Below are 23382 nucleotides of genomic sequence, written 5' to 3'. Positions count from 1 at the left end.
CAGGCAACGTAGTGCCGTACAACAGCGGAACAAACAAAACAAATCGTCTTACGATATGACAAAAATCACGGACAATCCATAGAAAAGCCGCACCTGACTAAAAGCTTCAAGGCTTGTGCAAAAAGTAGCGGCTTATAGCCCGACAATTACGGTAATTCTAAATTATATAATGCCTTGTATTAAATCACTAAAATACAAGCAAAAAAAGACGTTAGAATATTAGCGTTTGTTTCAAAGGTGTATATCAATGAAAGCGTCCACGACTGTTTTAGATGCTTCGTGTTGTTGACTGGCTTCATCTTTATTTACTGCATTAGACGTACCGGGAGCATCTGGAGGGCCAGAAGCACAAGAAAAAGGAAGCAGCCCTAAAGTCTGGAGGGCAGACGGGGCCCAGCAACGGCCCCAGAGGGGTCCAGACGCAGTTACGCTGTGAGTTATGTGACGTCTCCTGCACAGGAGTGGATGCTTATGCTGCTCATATCCGTGGGTCCAAACATCAGAAGGTACGCATCCCTGTGGGGCTTTTCTCCCCATCTTTCTGTCTGTCCATATTTGCTGTTATTAAAGGAATAAAATAAGCAGCTGACATGCTTTCAGTAGTGATCGTGACTGTGGCGTACACATGTGATGTTCCACTTGACCTGCCAAGTCCTGGAACAAAACCTCCCAGAGGGATTTGGGGTGGGATTAAGTATCAGCAGCCTTAAATGGGTCTGTCTCCTTGTGTCTGTCTTTGTCGACCTCGGAAAGGTGGTGAAACTTCACACCAAGCTGGGGAAACCTATACCTTCCACTGAGCCGGTGTTAGTGAATTCTACTCCAGTTGTCACAACCACGACAGCCGGGAAGCCTTCAGTCCCCTCCTCCTCCTCCTCCTCGTCCTCCTCCACTTCTGCATCGACCACTGCAACTCCTGCTGCAGCTCCCAAACCGGTGGCTGCAAACAGCACGGCTAAAACAGCAACACCAGTCAAGAAGCCCCCGCCTTCCAGAATAACTGTCATTTGTAAGTTTGTTCAGCTGTTATAAAATGTTGGTTAATATTCAGTGTTCACTAATTCAGATGAACAGTGCACACTTACCTTAAGAATGATAATAATAACAACCATAATAAAAATAATTCAAAGGAAAAACATTTGCTTTAGCAGGTTTGTCTGGTTTAAATCTATATTTATGTTTTGGGTGATTTCACAGATGATCTAAGTAGCGCCTCTTCATCGACAGCATATCTGATCCTTTATTACTTTAACACCCCAGCACAGGACCAACGAGCTCTACAGGAAATACGTTAAGACCGACAGAATAAAACAAAACAGTAAAAAATAAAACTAGTGCTGCACGCCGTCAACGAGCTAACCGCGCTAACGCGTTGACGCCGTGCAGCCCCGCGCATGGGGCGATCCGCGCTAACTCGCTAACGGAGATTTGCCGCTTTAATGCAGTTATGGTGTTAACGTCATTTTACCGAGATTAACGCTGACGGCATTAAATAAAACACATAATACATGAAAATTAAAACAGCGCTTTATTTACAAATAAGATAAAATCAACTAAAATAAAACTAGAACTAAAAACCAACATCGCACCAGGAGCCAGAGGTCAGGGTGGTCTTCTCTCTGCAGGCAGATCGTACCAGCGTAAACAAAATAAACTGAAATGCAATTTCACACTGAACACGTTTGCAGTGCAGCTGCAACTGTAGTGTTTAGTTTCTATAAATCAGTAAAATGAAGCGCAGTCTATTCATGCAGCTGTGGGGACTATTTGTTTTAAGCAACTTGACTTAGACGGCGCACAGCGCTGAGCACAAGACAAAGGCACGCTATGCAAACAATACGATGACTAGAACCTGTAAAAATAAACGATGAGAATAAAAACGATAAGATGAGGAAGATTTAACAGCTCTTTAACGGTTTGCAGAGAAATGTCACCTGCAAGGACAGAAAAGGAATATTCTGTGTTCTCTTTGTGGTTGCGTTAAATGAGTTCACATTGAACGATGTTTAGTGTTTATTAGTCAGTCGTGTATCTCTCCATAGCCGTTTCATTTAACGCTTACTGCATATTCTAAAACTTGAAGTAGAAGAGCTGCGTCTTCCATTAAACGAGCCTCGAGTATGCCTTCAGCGACCTCCTGAAAGTGTTAACATTTGCCCTGCTTCACAGCCAATAAGCCAGCCAGCACTGTCGCTGCAGCTGCAGCAACAGCAGCGGCGCCGGTGGTGGTGGCTGCAGCCAAGGTCGAGGAGCCTGCGCAGCCGTCAGTCCAGAAGATGGAACCGCAGAGCGAGGATGAGGATGGAGACAGAGCTGGAGGCCAGGGAGACATCCAGCCAGTGGGACATGACTATGTAGAAGAGGTAGGCGGGAAAAGGGTTTGATGGCAGTCCAGTGACGGACGGCAGCTGTGAAATGCTGTGAGGTTATATTTACAAGCTTGATCCTGCCGGAAGTTTCCAGTCATCATGGGACACAGCAGCATTCGGGTTAACCAAGAGATCTCTAATATTAGTGAAGGTGATTGTTGTAGCAGTTATCAGGACTGACATGGAGCCTAATTGTGACAACATTACACGTCATTTCCCGTCGTTATGAGCTGCATTAATAAAGGTTTCATTACTGTTTCAAACTCATGCCAGTTCTCTTCGTTTTCAGGTTCGTAATGATGATGGAAAAGTGATTCGATTCCACTGTAAACTGTGCGAGTGCAGCTTCAATGACCCCAACGCGAAAGACATGCACCTGAAGGGAAGAAGGCACAGGCTGCAATACAAGGTAGAAATGAAGAGCATTGCTGAGCCAAAGCTGCGTATTCTGGAACAGAGTTTGACAATCCTCACTGAAACCATGTGTCTGTTGTGAAGTAATAGCACGCGCGTAAATGACAGTTTAGCTGTGATTCCCAAACAGCTCCGCTGAGATATGCCAGGGAATTTTCTTTATGGATGTTTTTGAGCACCAAATATGATGTGATGGATTCCGACTGAGCGAGACCTTAATCTAATCTTGTCAGCCACAAAGTAGCATACCCTGCTGTCTCTGCTATTATAACGGACCGTCGTTTACAAAGTGGACATGGGGTGGTGCTAAAGAGAGAGCGCTGAGGTATGAAATCAAATGAGAATCATTTTCAAATGGATTTGTATAAAATCTGGTTCTAAGCGGAGTCGTTCCATCTCAGCTGTCCAGAACCAAACGGAGGTTTAAGTCCGTTATGGAAACTTGAAATGGAAAGAAAAACGCTGTCGGGTAATCTGCGAAGAGACAGAGTAGACGAGAACATGTTCATCACATGTTTTCTGTCCCTCTGTAGAAGAAAGTGAACCCGGAGCTTCCCGTGGAGATCAAACCCAGTAACCGGGCCAGGAAGCTGCAGGAGAGCAAGCTGAAGAAGCAGAAGCAGAAGGCGGTGCTGAAGCGGCAGAGAGATGACGAGCAGCGCTGGCACATGGAGATGAGGTCAGAGTCAGACGTTAGCCTGGGGGGGGCACGCGTACAGGTAAAACCAAAGAGGTAGCTGACTGGCAGATTTGCATGAATGCGTGGAAAAATGTAATTTTTTCATCTTATTTTTACACTCGTGTTATGTTTCTGATATCACTGACCCCCAGAGAAACGTTACAGTGAAATCAGACTTTTTCAGATTTCATCGTTTCACCCGATTAAAAAGTTCCCTGTTCACATTCTCAGGTTCACTTCAGCTGAATCTTAGGCGATGCTCTAGATTTTGGTGCAGGACTTTTTATAAGTCTGATGTATTATTAATGGCAGACAGAGCGTGCGCCTCTCTCTGCTGGAAAAAATTATTCTTGACGAATGGCATTCGAATCCTTTCCTCCTCCTGCAGGCGATATGAGGAGGACTTGTACTGGAGGAGAGTGGAGGAGGAGCAGATGTACTGGGGGGAGCAGAGACGCAGGATGGCACCTCCACCTCTGATGAGCCGCCCCGGGATGCCAGTGCCCCCTCTACTGGTGAGCATTGAAACAGCATCTTTGTTGTTCATCTGTTACCTGGAAAAACAACAACAACAAGAAAAACAAGATCTGATTCCACTTCCTCCTCCCGTCTCGCTTCAGTCTTGTGTGCGGCGTCCTGACTCGCTCGACGACCGCCACATCATGGCCAAGCACTCCACTATTTACCCAGTGGAAGAGGAGCTGCAGGCTGTTCAGAGGATCGTCTCCCACTCGGAGAGAGCCCTGAAACTGGTGTCAGACTCTCTGCTGGAGAAGGAAGCACTGACTGATGATGGTGCTGCTGAAGGAGGAGATGAAAAAGGGTAAAAACCTGGCAGATAATTCCCATTTATCCAGCATGTGATTTTTTTTTTTTTATTTTACGTGCTGCGCGTTTCTAATAGTTCCCAAAGCAGAAGAACAGAAACAAATCAAAGCCTGTGTCTGTGTGTCTGCCTGGCAGGACCGAGAGCCCGGCCCGGCTGCTGAAAGGCGTGATGAGGGTGGGAATCCTGGCCAAAGGCTTGCTGCTTCGCGGAGACAGAAATGTGGAGCTCATCCTGCTGACTGCAAAGAAACCCACCATCTCGTTACTGGAGAGCATCGCCAAGCAGCTGCCAAAGGAGCTGGCGGTAAGCAAATCTCACAAAAGACACGCTTTAGGCAACGGTTTCATCTTTCTGTGATGCGTGGGACTTTGATCCTGAGTTATTTTGACAGTTACTGTATGTGGGATTAAAAAGCAGAACAGAAATATTTCGATATGCAGTCGAGTTATCAGGCACTGTGGATATTTTATTGTTTGTCATCACTGACTTATGACTTTAGTCATAAGGCCTGGACCCTGAGGTTTCACGGTTGTGCAAGAAAAAGACAGAAAACCGGAAGTTTTCACTTGTAATACTTTTTGTTATACAAGAGGAAACGAGGTTTTAGCAACTCGAATACCAATCCCACTGCAGCTCATCAGGTACAGAGCAGGTGACTGTATGCACGTGTCCCCCAGAGCCAGAAAAAAGAGCAGTTTGTCATCCACACGTACAGTCGTGATAAGAGGAAAGTACACCCGGGCCGCGGTTATACTTGTCAGGACGTAATAAAAATACTCGTGTCCTTAGAGGGATGAGCAACAAAGCGTGTCGTAGTGCATCGCGTGTTCGTCTGTTTAACAAAAATGAAATTAAAATGCAGAAGCAGAGTGTGGAAACATGTAGGACACCCTATGATTCAATCATTTCTGTACGACTGTCAGTCCTTTACGTCATTGTAGAGGCATTTTGGTTCACTCGTCTTTCCAGCATCGCTTCACCTCATTGAGGTTTGTGCACAGCTCTCTTAAGGCTAACGTCTGTGCACCTTCTCTTGTCAGTCATTCTGCTCTTTGGGTCACTGTCCTGTTGCACGACTCCAATATTTGGGCAAGCTTTGGCGGTCAGGCAGATGGCGCCAATCCAACACAGCCGACCGAGGTGCGGTCCAGTTAAAAGACTGTAATAAAATACAAAAAGACATCTTAACCAAGAAGGAAAGTAACAGTACCGTAAACAATATTAACACCCACGCTCTCAGTTTGGGGACAGCAAGGAGGGACAGGACAGCTGAGAAACCTTTGTGGGGACGTATATCTGCCCTCATGGTTTCCTGAGTGCTGTGGCTGCGAAACAAGCCCAAATCATCAGCTGCGTTTAACAGCTGGTTTGAGGGGCTTTCGCTGATACGTTTGGTTTTCATCAAACACGGTGCTGTGCATTGTGGTCAAACGCCTCTGAGATAATTCGTTCCAAGTCATGTGGTTTCCTCAGACGCAGCGTTGCAAAAAGATTTTAGAGATAAGAGTCTCCTGGCAACCTGCACTCAGGCTTCTTATAATTATACTGACACAGACTTTAACATTTCACAAGCTGACTCAAGCCCGTAGAGTCTTGACGTATGAATGTATCCGAGCTCCTGGGAGGACTGTGATGACGCGTATGAATGCTTCATACTTGGCTAATTATTGTGAAAGCAGCGAGGGTGGAGTAAGATTTCCACGCACAGCTTCTGCATTTGGATAAATGTTTTGTTAAATAAATACTGACACTGAGTAATATGTGATGTCATTCTGAGATTGTGTTTAAATTAAGACCTAATGACCAGATTAAGTCCTGATAAGTGAAGCTGTATAAGCTAAAGAAAGTGTGCTTTTATTTTTAACGTGACTGCACGAAATTAAAAACGTCTTTGCAGCGAGAATTTAAAAGCTGAATGTCGCGTTAAAGAGTAAAGCTATGAACGAATTCAATTCGTTCAATTTCAGAGACACAACTTTGTGGGGATACTGTGTGATTTGTGGCTTTGGGGGAGGTCCTTTCATGTTCACGGCCGAGCTGCCAGAGGCCGAGCGGGAAGACCAGTGTGCATTTTTAAATTGTTGCTGCTTTCAGAGTAACGTTCGCAAGACAGAGGAAACGAGGTTGCGATGTGTTGTAATTATTCACCATTTCTTCCTCCTGCTGTAGCTGCCACGAGTGTTTGACTGCAGGTGCTTTTCACTGATCTTTAGACTTACTGCCTGGTTATGACACCTGAACCCTACAGAGTGAGATGGGACTTTTCTTCCTTAGCAGCCCCTTTCTTTTAATAAGCATTATGGCTACAAAGTTACTGTCGATGAACAGCTTTTGAGCTAAATAAGGGAACTAAATTGTCTTGAAGGGGACAAAAAAGAAAGAAAGAAGTCGAGTTAAAATATTTCAGTCCGTCCCTGTATTACTGCCAAACAAGGCTATTCATTGTCCCTACGCCACTTCTCCTCTGTAGTGAGTAATCCCAAGTGTCCTTTTAACCGGCAGACTTTTTCTGAAGATCAGTATGAGGTGCAGGCTCACCCCGAGGAGGCGAACATCGTGATATTTTCAAGCAAGGAGCCCAAAATGCAGGTGACCATATCTCTCACCTCGCCGCTGATGAGGGAGGACCCTGCTGCTGAGAAGGACAAGCAGGCAGGAGGAAAAGCGGCTGAGAAAGGTTAGAGAAGCCAAAGCTTTCAGTACCAGACGACCAAATGTTGGCTATGTGTGTAATACACTTATATATAGAGACCCCGCCCCCTCCCTTTCCACCCAATAGCAGCCTGAATTTTTAGGCTTAAAAATTACACAAGAATTCATGTGGGACTTTTAACTAAGCCCACAGTCGAGATTTCTCCTTTTTTCTGTCTTTTCTCAGCCCCTGAAATAAGAATTAAATCACGCATTCATTTGTCCCACGCCTTTCATTTCCCCATTTTTTTATTTTTTATTTTTGCAGCTGCAATAGTCCCCAACTTCTTTATTTCTTTTCCACAACATGGGAACCAAAAGCCGGGCTCTCCGACCTTTCTGTGCCACTGAGCTGTGTGTTTATCCTGTGAACACATGCTCAGATAAAACCTTCAGGGAGCTGTCCAGATAATGCCCAAGGATGGAAACGGTTCAAATAAGCGTTTACAAAAAGCCTCACGTATACACACCGGTGCAGTTCTGCTTCTCTCGCCGTCTTTGCGACGATACCACTGAGGGGATTTTGAGGTCCAGCGACTTCCCGTTCCCTCGCGTCTCATCCTTGCATCATCGTGTGGCATTATCGATGATACGGTGCTGGAGTGTCCTTTCGCCGCCTCACAATGATCGAGGAATTTTAAGCTGACATTAGCGAAGCGTTGCATTTATTTCCCCCCACAAAACAACAAAGTTGTCTAAGATCATTGTGTTGCAAACACTCCTCCACCCGCTCCAGTAAATGTCAGCATTGCAATGTGTTTTTTCACATTTGGAAAACATGTTAGAGATGTTTTCTGTGGCCGCTGTCTTTTGTTTTTTTGTTTGGGTTTGTTGATCAGTGCATCCGATTCTGTATCAGCAGACCTGGACAAGCCGAAGGCTCGTCTGAAGCCACACTGGAGTACACATACCACTGAGAAGTTCACCCACTTTTATGAAGCTTCTCAGAGGAGGATCGCCCTCCTGTTCACTGACACTGAGCTCCCACTCTGAGAGCTGTGATAAATGTGGGTCTGTCTTTCGAGGTGGTATGCGAGTGTAGACTTCAAAATAAAAGTTGCTTGCTTTATGTTCTGCATTTGCCCTGTGAGAAAGCTAATCTCCTTTGTTGTTGCTACAGTTCTAGTGAACATGGAAGTGTGGAAAGCCCCAGTATTACTTCATTACAGCCATCAGTAACCTCATCTGGAGTGCTCTGGAGAAGACCACCATGTGTCATTTTTAGATGGCTAGTCTTAAAAATGTCCTCAAAATTTCTCCACCTTTTTTGTCCTTTTTCTTTCTTCACGATCTAAATCCACCACAGACACAGGCTCCGTCACTCCACGACTAATTGCGTTCATCTTCTTGTTTTTGTTGTTGTTGTTTGCTTATTGACGTTGATGTTGTCCTAAAATAGTGACAGTCCTTACTTTTGTCCCTATGGCTGCTTGATTACTTAGCTATAAAGACAATTAGGACAGATTAAAGGAAACCAAGCAGTGCGGAACCAAAGTTGAGACATTTGTTACAGAATGATAAACTTTCCAAACTAAAGTTTGAGTTAAAAAGTTCAAAAAGATATAATCAGACACTTTTTTTAGTAACTTTTTGTTAGTCATCCAACGTCAAAGGCAAACAGGGGAAATCCAGCAGTCACAGCTCCGAGTCCATGATGGAAAACTTCTAAAAGTCTGGTGATCACTGGTGGGAGTGTGCTGCACTTTGACTGGATTTTGCTGTTTTTCACTTTGTGCCAGTTTCTCTCACTTCCTCAGTTTGGAAGATTGTTAATACTTATTAATATTACTGAATAATAAGACCGCTGTCTGATCAGGACTCGAAGAAAGACACAGATTTGTGTTTAAATATTTTCTTTTTCTTGTAATTGTAGCGAGACAGAATTACACTCACTGGCCACTTCATTAGGTACACCTTTTCTGCTGCTCAACGATACAAATATCTAATTAGCCAATCATATTTAGAAACTCAAGAACGGGGAAGACAGGTGACTTAAGTGACTTTTGAACAGGGAATGGTTTTACTGGTTTGGGCATTTCACAAAGTGTTGATCTGCTGGGATTCAGCAGTTCTCTGGGTTCTCAGAGAAATGGCCAGACTGCCTCGAGCTAACAGGAAGCCAACGCTAAATTTAAAAAAACAAACGAAAACCAAAACACGGTGTGCAGAAGAGCACCTCTCAGTGCACATTATGCCCCCACCCCATTAGGCTGGTGGTGTAATGGGGTAGGGGATATTTTGTGGGCGCGCTTTGATTGCTGCTTTCAGCAGAACATGACAGCGAGTGCATGGTACTCAAATAACCTCCATAACCATCAGATTGCAGTAGAAGTAGGGCACCTTGAGGATGTGGTGCAAAGGGAGTCACCTCGTAAATGTGCACCTGATAATCTGCAGCAACTGTAGCAATGTTTCCAGCACATTAGTCAATCTATGCTATGAAGAGTCGCGGCTGAGCAAAAGGGGTCCAGCGCAGTACTGCTGAGGTATACCTAATAAAGTGGCATGAGTATGTGCAGGGGGAGGAAAACCAGCTTCGGTGGGCTTTGTAGCATACAGGTTTTTTTAATTCTCCATGCCTCAAAGTCCACCAGAGTTTCACCAAAGACAGCAGCACTCGGACTGTGAGCGTACACAAGTCTGCATTAAACTGAGCGGGAATTAGTCGTCATGTAAAAAGCATCCTTTGGATTTCCTCCTGGTTTACACGTGCCTGTATTCTTATTCGATGCCTCCCTTCTCATTCATCTTTCCCCCTCATTCATTTTCTCATTCATCAACTTCAAACCAGAGAATTTAAGGACTGATGGAAATGTTTCTCCTTGTGAGGTACTCTCACTCTTACATCTCTGATCAGTGACTGTACGTCAAGAGATACAACACCTACACTTAGGTAGTGCAGTCAGTATGTGGGCTTTGTGCTGGTTTGGCTGTAAGTCATGAAGTCAGTACGTTATCTCCTACAGATGTGGCTGAGAAGGATCCTCCTGATCTCCTGAATAAGAAGAAATGCCTGGAATATCTAGCTGCTCTGCGCCATGCCAAATGGTTTCAGGTATGTGTGTGTGTACGTTCAGTTTCCCTTTAACTGTTCTGATAAGCTGTGCAGTTAAATGAAAGACACTTAAAGCAGCTTTTAGTGATTATGGCCGTGGCGAGTGTTTGAAATTAAGGCAGTTGGACTTATTTTTTGATTCGCGAAGAGATTTTCACGTGTCATCCGAGCGGCTCCCGAGCGGTCCCCTCTGAGAGTCGTTGATCCACAGTTAATCATGCGAGTCGTCACATGATGAGCCGGTGCATGAAACAAAATCTGGGTCATTTCCGGTTGCGGCGGTCAAGGTGTGTGAGACGTTGCCCCACGCTGTTTGTAAGCTGCTGAGGTCACATGAGCGGAGCTGCGAGCCGGGATTGAATCGCCTGTTTTTGTTTTCAAGCACGCGAGGCTGCCACCCAGGCTTTTCCCATGACATGCCGTTATCTCTGAGCTATGTTCATAAAGGTGCTGGTGAAACAGATCGTGAGATTTTGTTTCACCAGTGGTTTCTGGTAAGAGGAAGATGCTGCCAGCCCACTGGCTGCTCTCTCTGTGGTTTGTGCTGCTGTTTCGTTACTTCTCAGGTGCTTCACATCGCTCTGTGTTGTTCCTCTGCAGTGATAAGTGTTCTAGTTTCTGTTTCATCACAGGAGTAATTCTGTTTAACCAGATAACTTTACCATGATGAGACATTTTCTTGGTTTGACAGACTGTATCTTTGGGCAAAAGTCCCATCCTTCCTTTATCACAGCAGCTGTAGTTGAAGAAAGAAAAGAAAACCAAATGCAGGGTGCAGCGTCTGAGCACGCTCGGTGTCTGCGACAGATGAACAGGTACACTTGGTCCAGTATAAGAAGGGAAGGTGATTCTCTACAAACGGCTGCAAGAGGCTGTTGTTGCGATTCAGAGCTTTACCGATATAACTGAACTGTAATGGAAGCATTCAGACGTACAATGCTCAGAAATTGCAGAAAACCCATAAGCCACACCTCAGACTCTGCAGGCCTCACTCAGCATGTGAGATGTTAACGTTCATGACCGTACAGTTAGAAAAAGTGTGGTACGGCTTGTTTCGAGAACATTTCTTCTCTGCAGAGAGAACACGAGCTTAGCTTTGCAGCGTTGCAGACCAGCGAACATCGAGATACGTTGCACCAAAAATTCCCACGCAGCAGACTTACAAAGTCATACAGAAAGCCACCACTTCTATTTATTGAAGCTAAATATGTTTCTACAATCTACTGAGTCATTGCTTTTAGTTTTTTTTGTTAAATAAGTGATGACTGTGCAATATGTCGCGTTGTTGTCCATCTCAGGTTGCATGTAAATAATTTAGAAGCTGATATTTTTATTATATCCTCAGACATCCTTTTGAACATGACTGCATAGGCTTTTTTGTCTGCTTTGTTTCTGGAGGCTCGTGCCAACGGTCTGCAGTCCTGTGTGATCATCATTCGGGTGTTGAGAGATTTATGTCAGCGGGTTCCCACCTGGGGGAAGATCCCCTGCTGGGTAAGTGGCTTCATTTATCCTGTTTTTGCTTATTGATGAGGTTTTCTCTCTTTCATTTGTCTTGTTGTTTGTCTGCTTGGTCGATCTACGAAGGAACATTATGCAAAGCATGCTGAGCATTCATAACTCGGTCAGACTCGATTGGACTGTGTGGGAGGCGATAGTTTCAAATGTCCTAAGCTGGTGTTTAATGGACAGGTAGTACGACAGTATACACGTGACATGTGATGTCTTCTTCCATTTGACTGTTTCTTCTTCCAGGCGATGGAGCTGCTGGTGGAGAAGGTTATCAGCAGTGCCACAGGCCCACTTAGTCCAGGGGAGGCAATGCGCAGAGTCCTGGAGTGCATCTCCACCGGCATCCTGCTGCCAGGTCACACACACACACGCGCTAAGGAAAGCAGTCGATGAATGCCACGTGCAGAACTTAGTCGCATTTGCTTCCCTTTGAGCTGCTACAAAATAGCGATTAACTCTCTTTCTCCTCCCTTCACTCAGACGGACCAGGTCTGATGGACCCCTGTGAGAAGGAGCCAACAGATGCTTTGGAAAGCATGGAACTTCAAGCGAGAGAGGACGTCACTGCCAGTGCACAGGTACCCACACACAGCTGTACACCTGAGACCATCATAGGCACTAACAAGTAGGGATGGGAATTTAGCGAACCCGATTCCAATATTGATTCAGTCCCTTCTCGTTGTCTTATCGCTCCGCTTTGAGAGTCACCGTTGCTAAGCAACATATCAAAAAGACGTTGCGTTCATCATTCATGCAGATTAACACAAATCCCTGTCCTAATGAGGACACATGTGTGACCTCTGTCTTAGCATTTAGGTGGGAAAACGCAAAGCAAAAATAAGAACCAGCACAAAGATGCTTTAATGCGATCGCCATGGCGATTCTACTTTAGCAACACCAACAGGTAGAAGCTGAGCTGCAGCCCGGGGTCGGCGTTCGCTCAGCTTTTACTCTGGGTTCTTGGCTAGCTTAGCGTTAGCATGCCGTCTGTGCAGATGCTTGCAAAGAGCCAACGTTGTGTGTGTTAGCAGTACGATGCAGTTGTTTCTGTCCTGGGTTCAGTTTGCCATCGTGCTGTCGTCCCTTTGTGCAGTAAAAATAAAAGTAATGTCCATATTTTTCTCCTCTGATGCGTCTGAAATCGACTGATTGTAGCACAACTGGAACCAGTGAGCAGGATTCACAGGCAGGCAGGCTAATAAGTCCAAGGAAGTAGAGTACTGGATTCCCATTCCTGCTCAGACTTCTCATGTTCAACCCCACTGCCATAAAGAACATTCAGGAAGTTGTTCATAACATCCTCTGTAAAACTAATAACTTCTCGTTCTGTGACAGGTGAACACACCTGTGTTTCTCTATTATACCTTCATGCTTTCTTATTGTGCATATTATATATTAATGCAATTTGCACGACTCTCACACAGTATCAGTCTCACTTTTTAAACGTAATTTTTACTCTATTTTTTGTTTTATCACTGTTAATTATGTATAAGCATCTCTCATAGTATGAGGCTCTTAGTAAGCACTTTAACTTTGTCTATCTATCGATTGTATCCTCTCTGTTCCCAGCATGCTCTGCGGCTGCTTGCTTTCCGTCAGATCCACAAGGTCCTGGGCATGGAGTCCCTGCCAGCATCCAAGGCCAGCGCACGTAACCGCAAGCGTCGACGGGATGTCAGCGAGACGGGTGAAGGCGAGGGGGAAGGCAAAAAAGACAAGAAGGAAGAGGCGGCGAGTGCTTGACCTCTGCCTCCGGAGCAGAGGCATTTACTAGTTTAGAGACTGGTAGAATGTCACAACATTAAACGTTCTTTCTTTTCTCGAAAAACAATCTTAACACGCAGCTATACACGTACAAATATAACTTTGACTCTACATGTTACACATCTACCCTTAAACTGTGGGGGATGAAGCTTCGGAAGGAGGGAAGGGACTGACGATTGGTTGCAATTCCTTCTGATTTCAGTGTGCGGAGTGAATAAAGGGAGTAAACTCCTTTTTTTACCCGCAGTATACGAACCACCACTAATTTGTGTGCCGTTGTGTTGTTTGCTATGATGTTAAAGCCTCCAGTGCAGTTTAAACATCAGCACCTTAAACTTTATTTGCAGCTTTTCTCCGTGAAGAAAAAGCTGGACGCTGCTGCTCTTCGGGCGAGTTCAGTTTTATCACCCCGACTCTTGAATTAACACTGGTGCAGAATATTTGCTGCTGAAACTGGTTTCTAAGATTGTGAAAAGTGGGCAGGAAGCTTTGAAACTGTGAGGGAGGTCAGATAAGAGTGAGCGAGCACAGTACATGAAGTGATCTTTACTTTGCTTAAAGGTAACACACACAAAAAATCCCCGCTGTTTCCAAATAAGTCTAAAATAACCGGCCCACCAAAGGTGGCTTTCTCTGGTGATAGTTAATCTGCCTCTGAAGGGAGAAATCTTCCTTGGCGCAGTTCAGTAGCATGCTGAGGGACTGAAGCACTGTATGCAGCCATAATTGTATAATTTAAATAATATTACCTAGTAATCTTTTTTCTTCCAGAGTATGGTTAGAAGAAGAGAGAAAATGAGACTGAATACTTACTGAAATGACTAAATCGTTATAGTCCTTTTGACTTTCTTCCTTGTGCCTGCCTCATGTTATGTATTACTGATTAAGAGGAACAATTATGGGTTTTGTCTGGTTTGAATCCTGATGAGCGGTATGTCACAGAGACAAAGGAGCCGACGCTTTACGCACCTCTGGCTCAGAGTTGATGCGCATTTTTAGTTTTATCTTCATTTACCAACAGCATCACAGTATGCTACTTGCTTATTTTATTTCCGAGGGATGCTGCGGTCTGTTTTTTGTATCGTTGAAACGGGAAGCGTGAACCTCTCTGTCCTATTATTTGAATGTCTTTGTAGTGTTGCCTAAAGTTGAGGGGAGATACTAAAAATAAAGAGGAAAAAACACTCTTCGGGCTTTTTCTGTCTTGTGATGTAATAAAAAGCGTCGCTGTGTCTCAAACTGCGCTTTCCTAAATATTGAGGAAGTGGTTCACGCGGACATTGAGCGCGCGCCACCGCGAGCGCTCACAAGGCTCTGAGATGTGAATAAAGACGAGGAGCGGCTGCGGACGGGCTGGAGACGATGAAGAAATTCGGCCGAAAATAAGTTTGACGGAGAGTGCCCGCTGAGGAGGCCTGGAGTCTGGTGGTTTCTCCTGCTGAGAGGCTCTCCGCATCTCCCCAAAGAGCCGCAGGTACTGAAACATTTATGCCGACGAGGACTCGGACGGACGGCGCTGTCTGGGCGTTCATCTTCTGGCTTTGACTTCGACAGAGGCGGATTTATCGAACAGCAGCTTTGAATTGTACTGCATCTGTTTGCGTTTTATTACAGGACAGACGGCGCTTTTTATCTTTCCTGGCTGTTCGGAGACCTTGTTTGCTCGGCCAGGTGTTCAAAGAATTATCCAGCCAGCCCTGCTGATGGCAAAGGTACGTACTGCAGATGTGTGCAGCTGTATTTCAGATTATAGGCTAACGCTAATGTGATTGATAAAGTATGTACTAAGTACTCATGTCTTAATCCAAATTTACACCCGAGTGTCGGCTTTATTTATACGGCACATTTAATTACACGTAAACCATAAAACCACAAACCGTGTAGTCAGGCAATAAACCAAACAAGTAGGATACAAGTCAACACAAACACACAGTTATGAACTGTAAGCCTGTCAGAATTTAAATCTTTTGAACCGTAAACACAGATGTAACTGACCTCGGATCAGCAGGCAGCTTGCGCCAAATTACCGAAAGCGCCCTCAGCTGAGATCTGATTCTCGGGACAGTTAAAAGATCTCAACCTGCTCAGGTCTGACTGCGCAACTCAGAGATGCACTGGTGGCCAAACCCTTTGAGTGCGTTATGAACTAATAAAAGGGTTTTTTCCCCCAATAAAGTGACTTCAGCACTATTTTGAATTCTATATGTGCGTGTAAGGATTCAGGACGAGCTGAAGTAGTCCTGGTGATTCTGATACTGCTGCAGATAGAGTTCTGCGGTATTGCTCCACGGGCAATTTTCTCAGTGAGTTTCATATGAGATTTTTCTCATTTTTGATATATATTTTTAAAAATGTAACATGCAGTTCCGTTACAAATAATGTCATGGACTTTATTGTGTTTCACAGAAATAGATGATAAATATCAGAGCTGGCACCAGCTCACCGCCGACTCTGTCACTAAATCTGCCATAACATCGAGTCAGTCTGATATCAATCTCCGTTTGAATGAGGTCAAGTTGGCAATCACACGCAATGCGTTCCTGGTAATACAGCCGTAAACTGTGACAAACTGTCAGAAATCACATATCTGTTACTGTCTACGTACACAGAAAAGTTTCTCAGCATCCTTCCTGTTCTGTAGGGATACAACCTGAATACAACCAGCTGGCACTCAGTCGCTGACTCATTCAAACTGACCGCAACATGTTGAGAATCTGTCTGCATTTATAATTTAAACAGCAGTTATTCAACAGTCTCCCAGAGAATGAGTCCAAGTCAGACTGCGACTGTTTGCAGAAAGGTTTCCTCCTGTCAGGCGACCTGTGCAGTTATCTTGCGATCAACTGGATGAATGTGACAAATTTAAGTACAATCAGCACACAGCCACAGATATCTATTTTTTTAAAATTAATTAATCTGTCTAATTGTTTATGCAAGGTGTTGTCCTGTTTTTGCTTGTATGACTGAGCCATTAGTTTGCTTTGAATTAGGACATTGGCTTTGTCAAATGTGTCCAGGAATCTTTTGGCTTTAATGTATTAAACAGCATTAATCGATGTAAAACCTTTGGAAATATCAGGAACTTGCATGAAGGAACAGAGAATCACATGTGTCCTTTTACATTAACAATACTGCCATTTAAGCACTTCAATAGTCATGATTTTAACCTTATTTGAACAAATGAACAAAGGCAAGATGGAAATACTGGCAGTGCAAAATGTCAGAGTTCATATTTATTCAGGGTGGGGACAGAAATGATACATCATAATGTGGCAATATTGTATCAATACAGGGACACTAAATGTTAATATTTTATTAGACAAAATTAAATATTCTGGGAATGCTACGAACAAGACTTCTCATCTCATCCTGAGATGACGTCAACCGAGAAAACTTAAATTTCTTAACTCATGTTTTCTCTACCTTACCATGCAGTGTTTCAAAAATGATGCTCATATGTCACAAACTCTTTGAGAACTTGATGCGTAGGCTATCATTCTCCCCCAAACGGAGGGAGTCTGTCATCGTTTCCATTTGTTTCTCTGTCTGTTTGTTCGCAGTCTGTCCACAGTTTTCAAGATATCGTTCTCAGATTTTGCAGATACCAGTAGCAGATAATAACATTTAATTCTGATGGAAATCAGGCAAAGGTCATTGGTCAATAAAAGGAAATCAGTTGATCATTTCATGGAGGTCCAATATTTGTCGCCGGTAGATATATTTACTAAAATTCTTGGCCAAAAGATCCGACCTCCAAAAAAAGGAAATTCTCATTTTGTTGGTGTATTTTTTACGCCGACCAGAATAAAGTCGACAACCAACCACCAAACCAAGACGGGCTGTGGGTGTCCAAAAGAGATGTGTTCAAATGCTTTGGTTTTATGCTGGTTGTTCAGTGGTCTCACAAATCATCACTACGATACACGACAAGTAAAAACGTACAATAACACTTGTGAGTCCTAAAACAGCAAGTTTAGCAAAGCAAACTCAAAGTGTGACTCACAGTCATGGGTCAGTGCCCTTCTCATAATTTTCCTTTGCCTCCTTAGATGAGTTGGGCTGCCGGTACTCAGTGTGTAGCCAAGGGGGATCACAAAAAACCCAAACCTGGAGAACTGCTGTACCGCAAAGGAGACATCCTCACTATTGTTGACACAACCACGGTACCGTCACTCACCGTCATGTTTTACAGATGCTGCAGAGCTTTAGAGGATTTTTATTTGGAAGAAACTGAAACTGATAAAGCGAACTTTGCTCTTTCCTAGAAGAAGGGATGCTACAGAGCCAGACACAACACCACAGGAGAAGAAGGAATCCTCAACGCCACCAATGTGCGTGAAAGAGAGGCTCTGCGAGTCGACCCCAGCCTCAGCCTCATGCCGTAAGTCACCTTGTTTTTCTCTCACACGAAGGTACTGAGGGCTCACGTGGGTGTGTTTCCCTCTTGTTTTCACAGCGATCACATGCAGTGTGATGCTCGTCTCTTTATTTAGTTTCCATTGTGGTCAGCCCTTAACTCGTGATCACACATCTTAGACATGCAAACAAACATGGTCTCTGGAGTATTCACCCCAAGTTCCTTTTTCAGAGATGTTAATACCTGAATGCTTGATAAATGTATGTAACCACTTCCTGCCTGTTGAGTGATTTAAAAAATGTCATATTTGGCATTACGTTCACGAGGAACGATTAGTTTATGCGACTCAGCGTGCGTTGTCTTTCCTCAGCTGGTTTCACGGAAAGATCTCCGGTCCAGAAGCTGTGTCTAAGCTACAGCCAGCCGAGGATGGCCTGTTCCTGGTGCGAGAGAGCATCCGTCATCCTGGCGACTACGTCCTGTGCGTGAGCATCTCCGGAGAGGTCATTCACTACAGGGTCATTTATCAGGACAACAAGCTGACCATCGATAAAACCCAGTATTTCTACAACCTCATCGATATGATAGAGGTAGGAGGAAATGAGCTCACTGGACACGTTTCTGTTACAGATTCTGTTTAACGTGGATACGACTCTATATGTGAAAGAGCTGCATGTAGTTTATTAAGTCCACCTTCTGACAGATCCGCCTGCACTCTCTGCACCGTTTATCGATTTACAACATTCAAGATCATTTAATTATCATTATGCAATGCAAGGTTGCACAGCTGGAGGTGCAGATCCAGCCGCCCTAAAGTGCATGCAGAATTAAAATTGCCTTGGGGGTTCAGCTAGTAATGCTTATGAAATTATCTGGAAGGAGGACACAAGCTTAACCGTCCACTCATAATTCAATTCATGCCTCCTTCTCCCCAGGGGAAAGTCACCTGACTGGCGTTCTGTTCAGCTTTTTTTTTAAATAAAAAATTGGATGATTTCCTCACTTCAGCCTTTCCAAAATAAAGAGCCTGCACTTGAGGGAAACAGTAATGTGGCACTGCCAGTGTTCCTAGTTAGCACCAGCTAATTAGCTTTGACCATAAAATAAGGGCGATGGGAATGCTGGCAAGAAAGGAAGAGAAAGAGGAGTGCTATCAAAATCCCCTAAGATGAGAAGAACGTGTGCACCAAAATTCATTGCAGTATTATTGTCTCAGTCTCCGTTTAATAGACACTGCAGGCCTGCTGTATTCAAGCTGTTTGTCAGCCTGAAGCCTCATCAGTGTATCATCAGTGACAGCAGAGGAAAAATATATTTAGTTCTCGTGTCAAAATCAGGATGAGATAATCAAATTCAGCCCTTTTATGGTTTATCAGCATTGAGCCGGTCTTTGTGTGAGGGTGCAGTCAGTTTGGAGACTCCACAGAGATGGCAGCGCTCGTTCAGCAGCTTATCAGAGAGCTACAGATGGCTCCAGGCCTGAGTCAGACCAGCTGACTTACTCCTGCAGGAAAAGGAAGAACGGCCAAATATTTGAGCTGGATTGTTTGTCCGGTGCTCATAGAGCAGTATGTCACATAATCTATTATATTTGTATAATACATCGAGTTCAGTGCTGGATTTAATTCAGTATTGCTCTTTGTGGAGTGCAGTCTATTCATAGGACTGCCCTTTATGTGTTTGCACTTAAACCTACAGCTGTGGCCACATTTAGGTTTCCTGAATTACTAAGATGAGTTATTTTTTCACAGCTCTCTGTTCAAGTTTAAGTGAGATTTTTCCATCTTAACCCCCCCAAAAATGTACTTGATCTTAATGAGTCAGTAATTCACAGGTAAACCAAGCATGATCACATGGGGTGGAAAATAAGATAAAAAGCTGAAATTGTGTTGACTGAATCTTCCATCTTTGCAGTTCTATTCAAAGAACAAAGGCTCGATCGCTACGACTCTTCTGAAACCCAAACAGAAACAGGGAACCAAGTCAGCTGAGTTGGAGCTGTCTAAAAGTAAGTTTAACATCAGTATGTGCTTCCTAAGAAAAGAGGTGAGCTGCTGTGTGGGGATGAGTCATGTATGTGAAGTATTTATAGCAATGATAATGGAAACATGCGTGAGAGGTTATCTTCTTTACGTATGTGCTCATTTTAGATGGATGGCTGTTGGACATTGAGAAGCTCACTCTGGGAGAGAATATCGGCGAAGGGGAGTTTGGTGGTGAGTTTTCGGTTTTAATTTCCCTTTAAAAAGCATCAGGAACGGCAGATAGTTAAAGATGCAATAGGTTGGTTAAACGGCGTGTGTGTGATTCAACCTCCAGCTGTTTATGAAGGGGTGTACATGGGCCAGAGGGTGGCAGTGAAGACCATTAAATGTGATGTCACAGCTCAGGCGTTCCTGCAGGAGACCACAGTTATGACGTGAGTCCCAAGATTTCTGCAAATTCTGACAATATTGAAAACAACACGAGTGAAAAAGAATGAATGCATTGTGATCTTGTTTTAAATGTAATGTCTCTGTAAGCCTGCACTTACATTTCCCGTTATGCTGCTAAATTCTTATTTTTAACGTGGACTCACTTCTTCCAGGAAGCTGCAGCATAAAAATCTGGTGCGGCTGTTGGGAGTCATCCTTCACAAAGGGCTTCACATTGTCACAGAGCTCATGACTAAGGTACATCCAACATGTTTACAATTAGCAGTTTATCATTGGCCCCATATATGAAGGAAGACAACAACCACCGGTCGCAGTTTTAGTCAATAGATTACCAAGCAAGATTTATAAACAGCGATATTTGACACGTAGAGCTGGTTCCACCGTTTTGCAGCTGCGTTTGAGAAAGTGAATAAGAGAGATGGTATTGGGGGGGTCCGACCACTGAGAGCTTTCAAAACCAATGATAGAAAATCTTAAACTGAATTCTAACATGAACAGGAAACCAGTATCAGTGATACAATCTTGGTTCTAGCACCAGTTAAAAGTCTAGCTCCAGCATTTTGAACTAGAGTGAAAAACAGTGAATTACAAAAGTCAAGCGTAGATGAGCCAAAGGCATGAATAACGTGTAAATAAATATTAGGCAACGATAAAGCTAAAGTCAGCATAACTGTGAAACATAGAGGAAGTAAAACTAGTATGTGAGTCACCGGTGGGGAGCTTCAGGTTGTTTTCTCACAGATCGTTTCATTGATTGTTACGCTGAAAGTTCATTTTCAGGCTGTGCTGGTGTAAATAAACAGCTGGGCTAAGCAACTAAAGATAAATGTGGTGCAAAAAGCTTTTGTGCAGCAGGTGGTGAGGAAACATGAAAACGTCATCGTTTGCAACGTTGGGTCTACTTTGACAGCCTCAGCCTTTCTCCCATATTTAATATGTATGTTTGAACATTACACACTTTGTTTGATTTGACTTTTTTGAGCGCTGCGTGTTTGTCTGTTGCAGGGAAACCTCGTTAACTTTCTCAGGACACGGGGGCGTTCGGTTGTAAACTCTGTTCAGCTGCTTCGCTTTTCTCTGTGAGTGTGAACATCAAAAATGGCCTTTCATTAGCAAAATCTATAGTGTGTGCATCAGTGCACAGATTGTTAATCAGTCTGCTGTACAGCGTGTGTGTTTAATAGTGTATTTTTAATATTTTTTTATATGTGTGTGTCTGTTGTTAGTGATGTGTGTGAGGGGATGGATTACCTGGAGTCAAAGAAGCTGGTTCACAGAGATCTGGCAGCTCGTAATGTCCTAATTTCTGATGACAATGTAGCCAAGGTGAGCGACTTCGGCCTAACCAAAGTGGATTCCAAGGTGTCAGATAAAGCCAAACTGCCGGTGAAATGGACGGCACCTGAAGCGCTAAAGAAAGAGGTCAGTTTAAGAAGGAATGCACTATGCTCGTCTTTTACATGTTTTTTGGATAAATTCTAAAATATTGCTTATCAAATTAAAGAATCAATCAAATTAAAGACAGGAAGGACTAAACTGATTTAATAAGTATGTCCTAATAGAAAGCTGCTTTACATTTTGCACATTTTTGTCCTCATCCGGCAGAAATTCAGCACAAAGTCAGATGTTTGGAGTTACGGCATTCTTCTGTGGGAGATCTTCTCATACGGTCGTCAGCCTTACCCCAAGATGGTAAGTAGCACCAGTGCAGTCTGCTATCAGTGTATATGTGTGTGTTTACAGTGGTGCTTTACACGCATGTTAGTTGTGGTCATTACTCAAAAAACAAAAGTGTTACACATTACTTGTTAATTTTCTTAAAAGCATTACTTTACTTTCACCGTACTCACCAATGAACACGATAAACCTGAGACTACAGTTTTACACACCAACACAAACCCCTGTCAGAATCAGGATGCACCAGTTTTACATGTAAACACAAAGCAAAGATGAAATCCAGCCCACAAAGACACTTTAAAGGTGATTCTACTTTAGAAACGTGAATATGTAGAAACAGCTTGCCTTAGCGTTAGCATGCTGTCTGTGCAGATGCTAGCAAATAGTCAAAGCTGTGTTAGCAGCATAATGGGACTGGTTTGGTTACGGACAGTTTGTATTTCGTGCTCTTGTCTTTTTGTGCAGTAAAAGTGTAATGTCTATGTTGCTGTGTAGATCAGTCCACCAGTTCCTCCTCTGAGCGCACAATTTCAAATCAGCTGATTGTTGTGTTACTGTGTTACAAAAAAATTGAATTTGATTGCTCTAACTTTACAGCATGTAGAGAAAAACCTGCTCTCTGAACTTGTGCAGTACAGGAAGCTGCAAAGAGCAAACAGACAGATTGTGAAAGGGAGGAACCACGCTGCTTAAACACAGCCTTGTTTATCACTCTAATCCCCGTCAGGTAATATTTGATCCCCGACCTCCAAGGTGATTTGCATCTTAGCAGTTTAGTGAGGAAGACGGGATCAGTAGGATCAGGCAGAATTAAACACAGAGTCCTCCATCTCTTTTCCATCGTACTTCAGGTGGTGTCTTTTTAAACGAACATGATTACCTACCAATTACAGCTTGTTTAACAAATACACGGGTTGATTATTTAAGTAAGTTTGTTTTAGCTTCAATTAAACACTACATCTAATTAGTTAACACTTGGCAAAGAGCACAAACTAACAACGAGAGTGTAATTGTGTCTGTGTGAACTCCACTATGCAGTACAGACAAAACTCTGCTCACGTTATCTTGAAGACAGCCTCCACTGAGAGAATGACAAGTCTTCATTGCAGGTTGTAAATTGTTATATTTAAGGCTGGTTTACCCACGGGTGGGTTAGGGTCAGATTGATATCAGCAGTGGTCATGTTCATGGTGAACCTCACTATAATGTGTCTGACACTGAAGGAACCAGAACTTTGTTTGTTGTGATAACTGTATCTGTATTTATAGAGTAGAAATACATGAGCTCTGACACAAAGGCTACGTTTACCTACGTGCATTAAATGGTTGAAAACTTCAGTCTTTGCTAAATTAGTAAACACCATTTAGCATGCAGGGTGAGCAGCTTCCTTCACAGTTGATGTGAAGCACATTGGCACTGCTGGGAGGAGCATGTGTTTGACTTAAATATGACTATTGAGGTTACAGGTTTGGTGTTTTGGCTATGCTGTGTTATCTGAGCGGCTCTTTTCTAGCTCCTTCAGTTGAATTCGAGGATAAAAGCAAAGAAGAAAGCCTGAAGATTGTTCATATATTTAGGGCTGGTCGATATAACCATATAT

The 23382-nt window shown here is 43.6% G+C and overlaps 2 protein-coding genes across 4 annotated transcripts in view; both read left to right on the top strand.

Annotated features, from left to right (window-relative positions):
* Nucleotides 1–14497, top strand: part of zfr2 (zinc finger RNA binding protein 2) — a 24680-nt gene extending 10183 nt beyond the window's left edge. For both annotated transcript variants that reach the window (XM_005747556.1, XM_013914459.1), the window contains exons 6-19: nt 318–506; nt 754–1009; nt 2170–2363; nt 2659–2778; nt 3317–3462; nt 3851–3977; nt 4083–4285; nt 4426–4594; nt 6794–6968; nt 9949–10037; nt 11436–11531; nt 11793–11904; nt 12030–12127; nt 13119–14497. In XM_005747556.1, coding sequence (XP_005747613.1) covers nt 318–506; nt 754–1009; nt 2170–2363; nt 2659–2778; nt 3317–3462; nt 3851–3977; nt 4083–4285; nt 4426–4594; nt 6794–6968; nt 9949–10037; nt 11436–11531; nt 11793–11904; nt 12030–12127; nt 13119–13292 — 2148 coding nt within the window. In that variant the 3' untranslated portion in view covers nt 13293–14497. The remainder of the gene's footprint in view (nt 1–317; nt 507–753; nt 1010–2169; nt 2364–2658; nt 2779–3316; nt 3463–3850; nt 3978–4082; nt 4286–4425; nt 4595–6793; nt 6969–9948; nt 10038–11435; nt 11532–11792; nt 11905–12029; nt 12128–13118) is intronic.
* Nucleotides 14498–14568: 71 nt separating this feature from the next.
* The window catches only part of matk (megakaryocyte-associated tyrosine kinase), a 13711-nt gene continuing 4897 nt past the window's right edge, over nt 14569–23382 (top strand). Inside the window, exons 1-12 of one of the 2 annotated variants that reach the window (XM_005747554.1) lie at nt 14569–14787; nt 14928–15025; nt 17363–17476; nt 17582–17694; nt 18041–18260; nt 19585–19678; nt 19821–19886; nt 19990–20089; nt 20258–20342; nt 21111–21184; nt 21332–21527; nt 21711–21797. In XM_005747554.1, the coding sequence (XP_005747611.1) occupies nt 15017–15025; nt 17363–17476; nt 17582–17694; nt 18041–18260; nt 19585–19678; nt 19821–19886; nt 19990–20089; nt 20258–20342; nt 21111–21184; nt 21332–21527; nt 21711–21797 (1158 nt within the window). In that variant the 5' untranslated portion in view covers nt 14569–14787; nt 14928–15016. Of the gene's footprint in view, nt 14788–14927; nt 15026–17362; nt 17477–17578; nt 17695–18040; nt 18261–19584; nt 19679–19820; nt 19887–19989; nt 20090–20257; nt 20343–21110; nt 21185–21331; nt 21528–21710; nt 21798–23382 lie in introns of both variants that reach the window. The other variant, XM_005747553.1, reaches the window with a different exon arrangement.

This window comes from Pundamilia nyererei, unplaced genomic scaffold (assembly GCF_000239375.1).
Source record: "Pundamilia nyererei isolate P.nyererei 1_Seehausen unplaced genomic scaffold, PunNye1.0 scaffold00199, whole genome shotgun sequence".
Taxonomy (NCBI): Eukaryota; Metazoa; Chordata; class Actinopteri; order Cichliformes; family Cichlidae; genus Pundamilia; species Pundamilia nyererei.
Note: the sequence above shows the minus strand (reverse complement) of the source record. Positions and strands in the feature narration are given on the sequence as shown.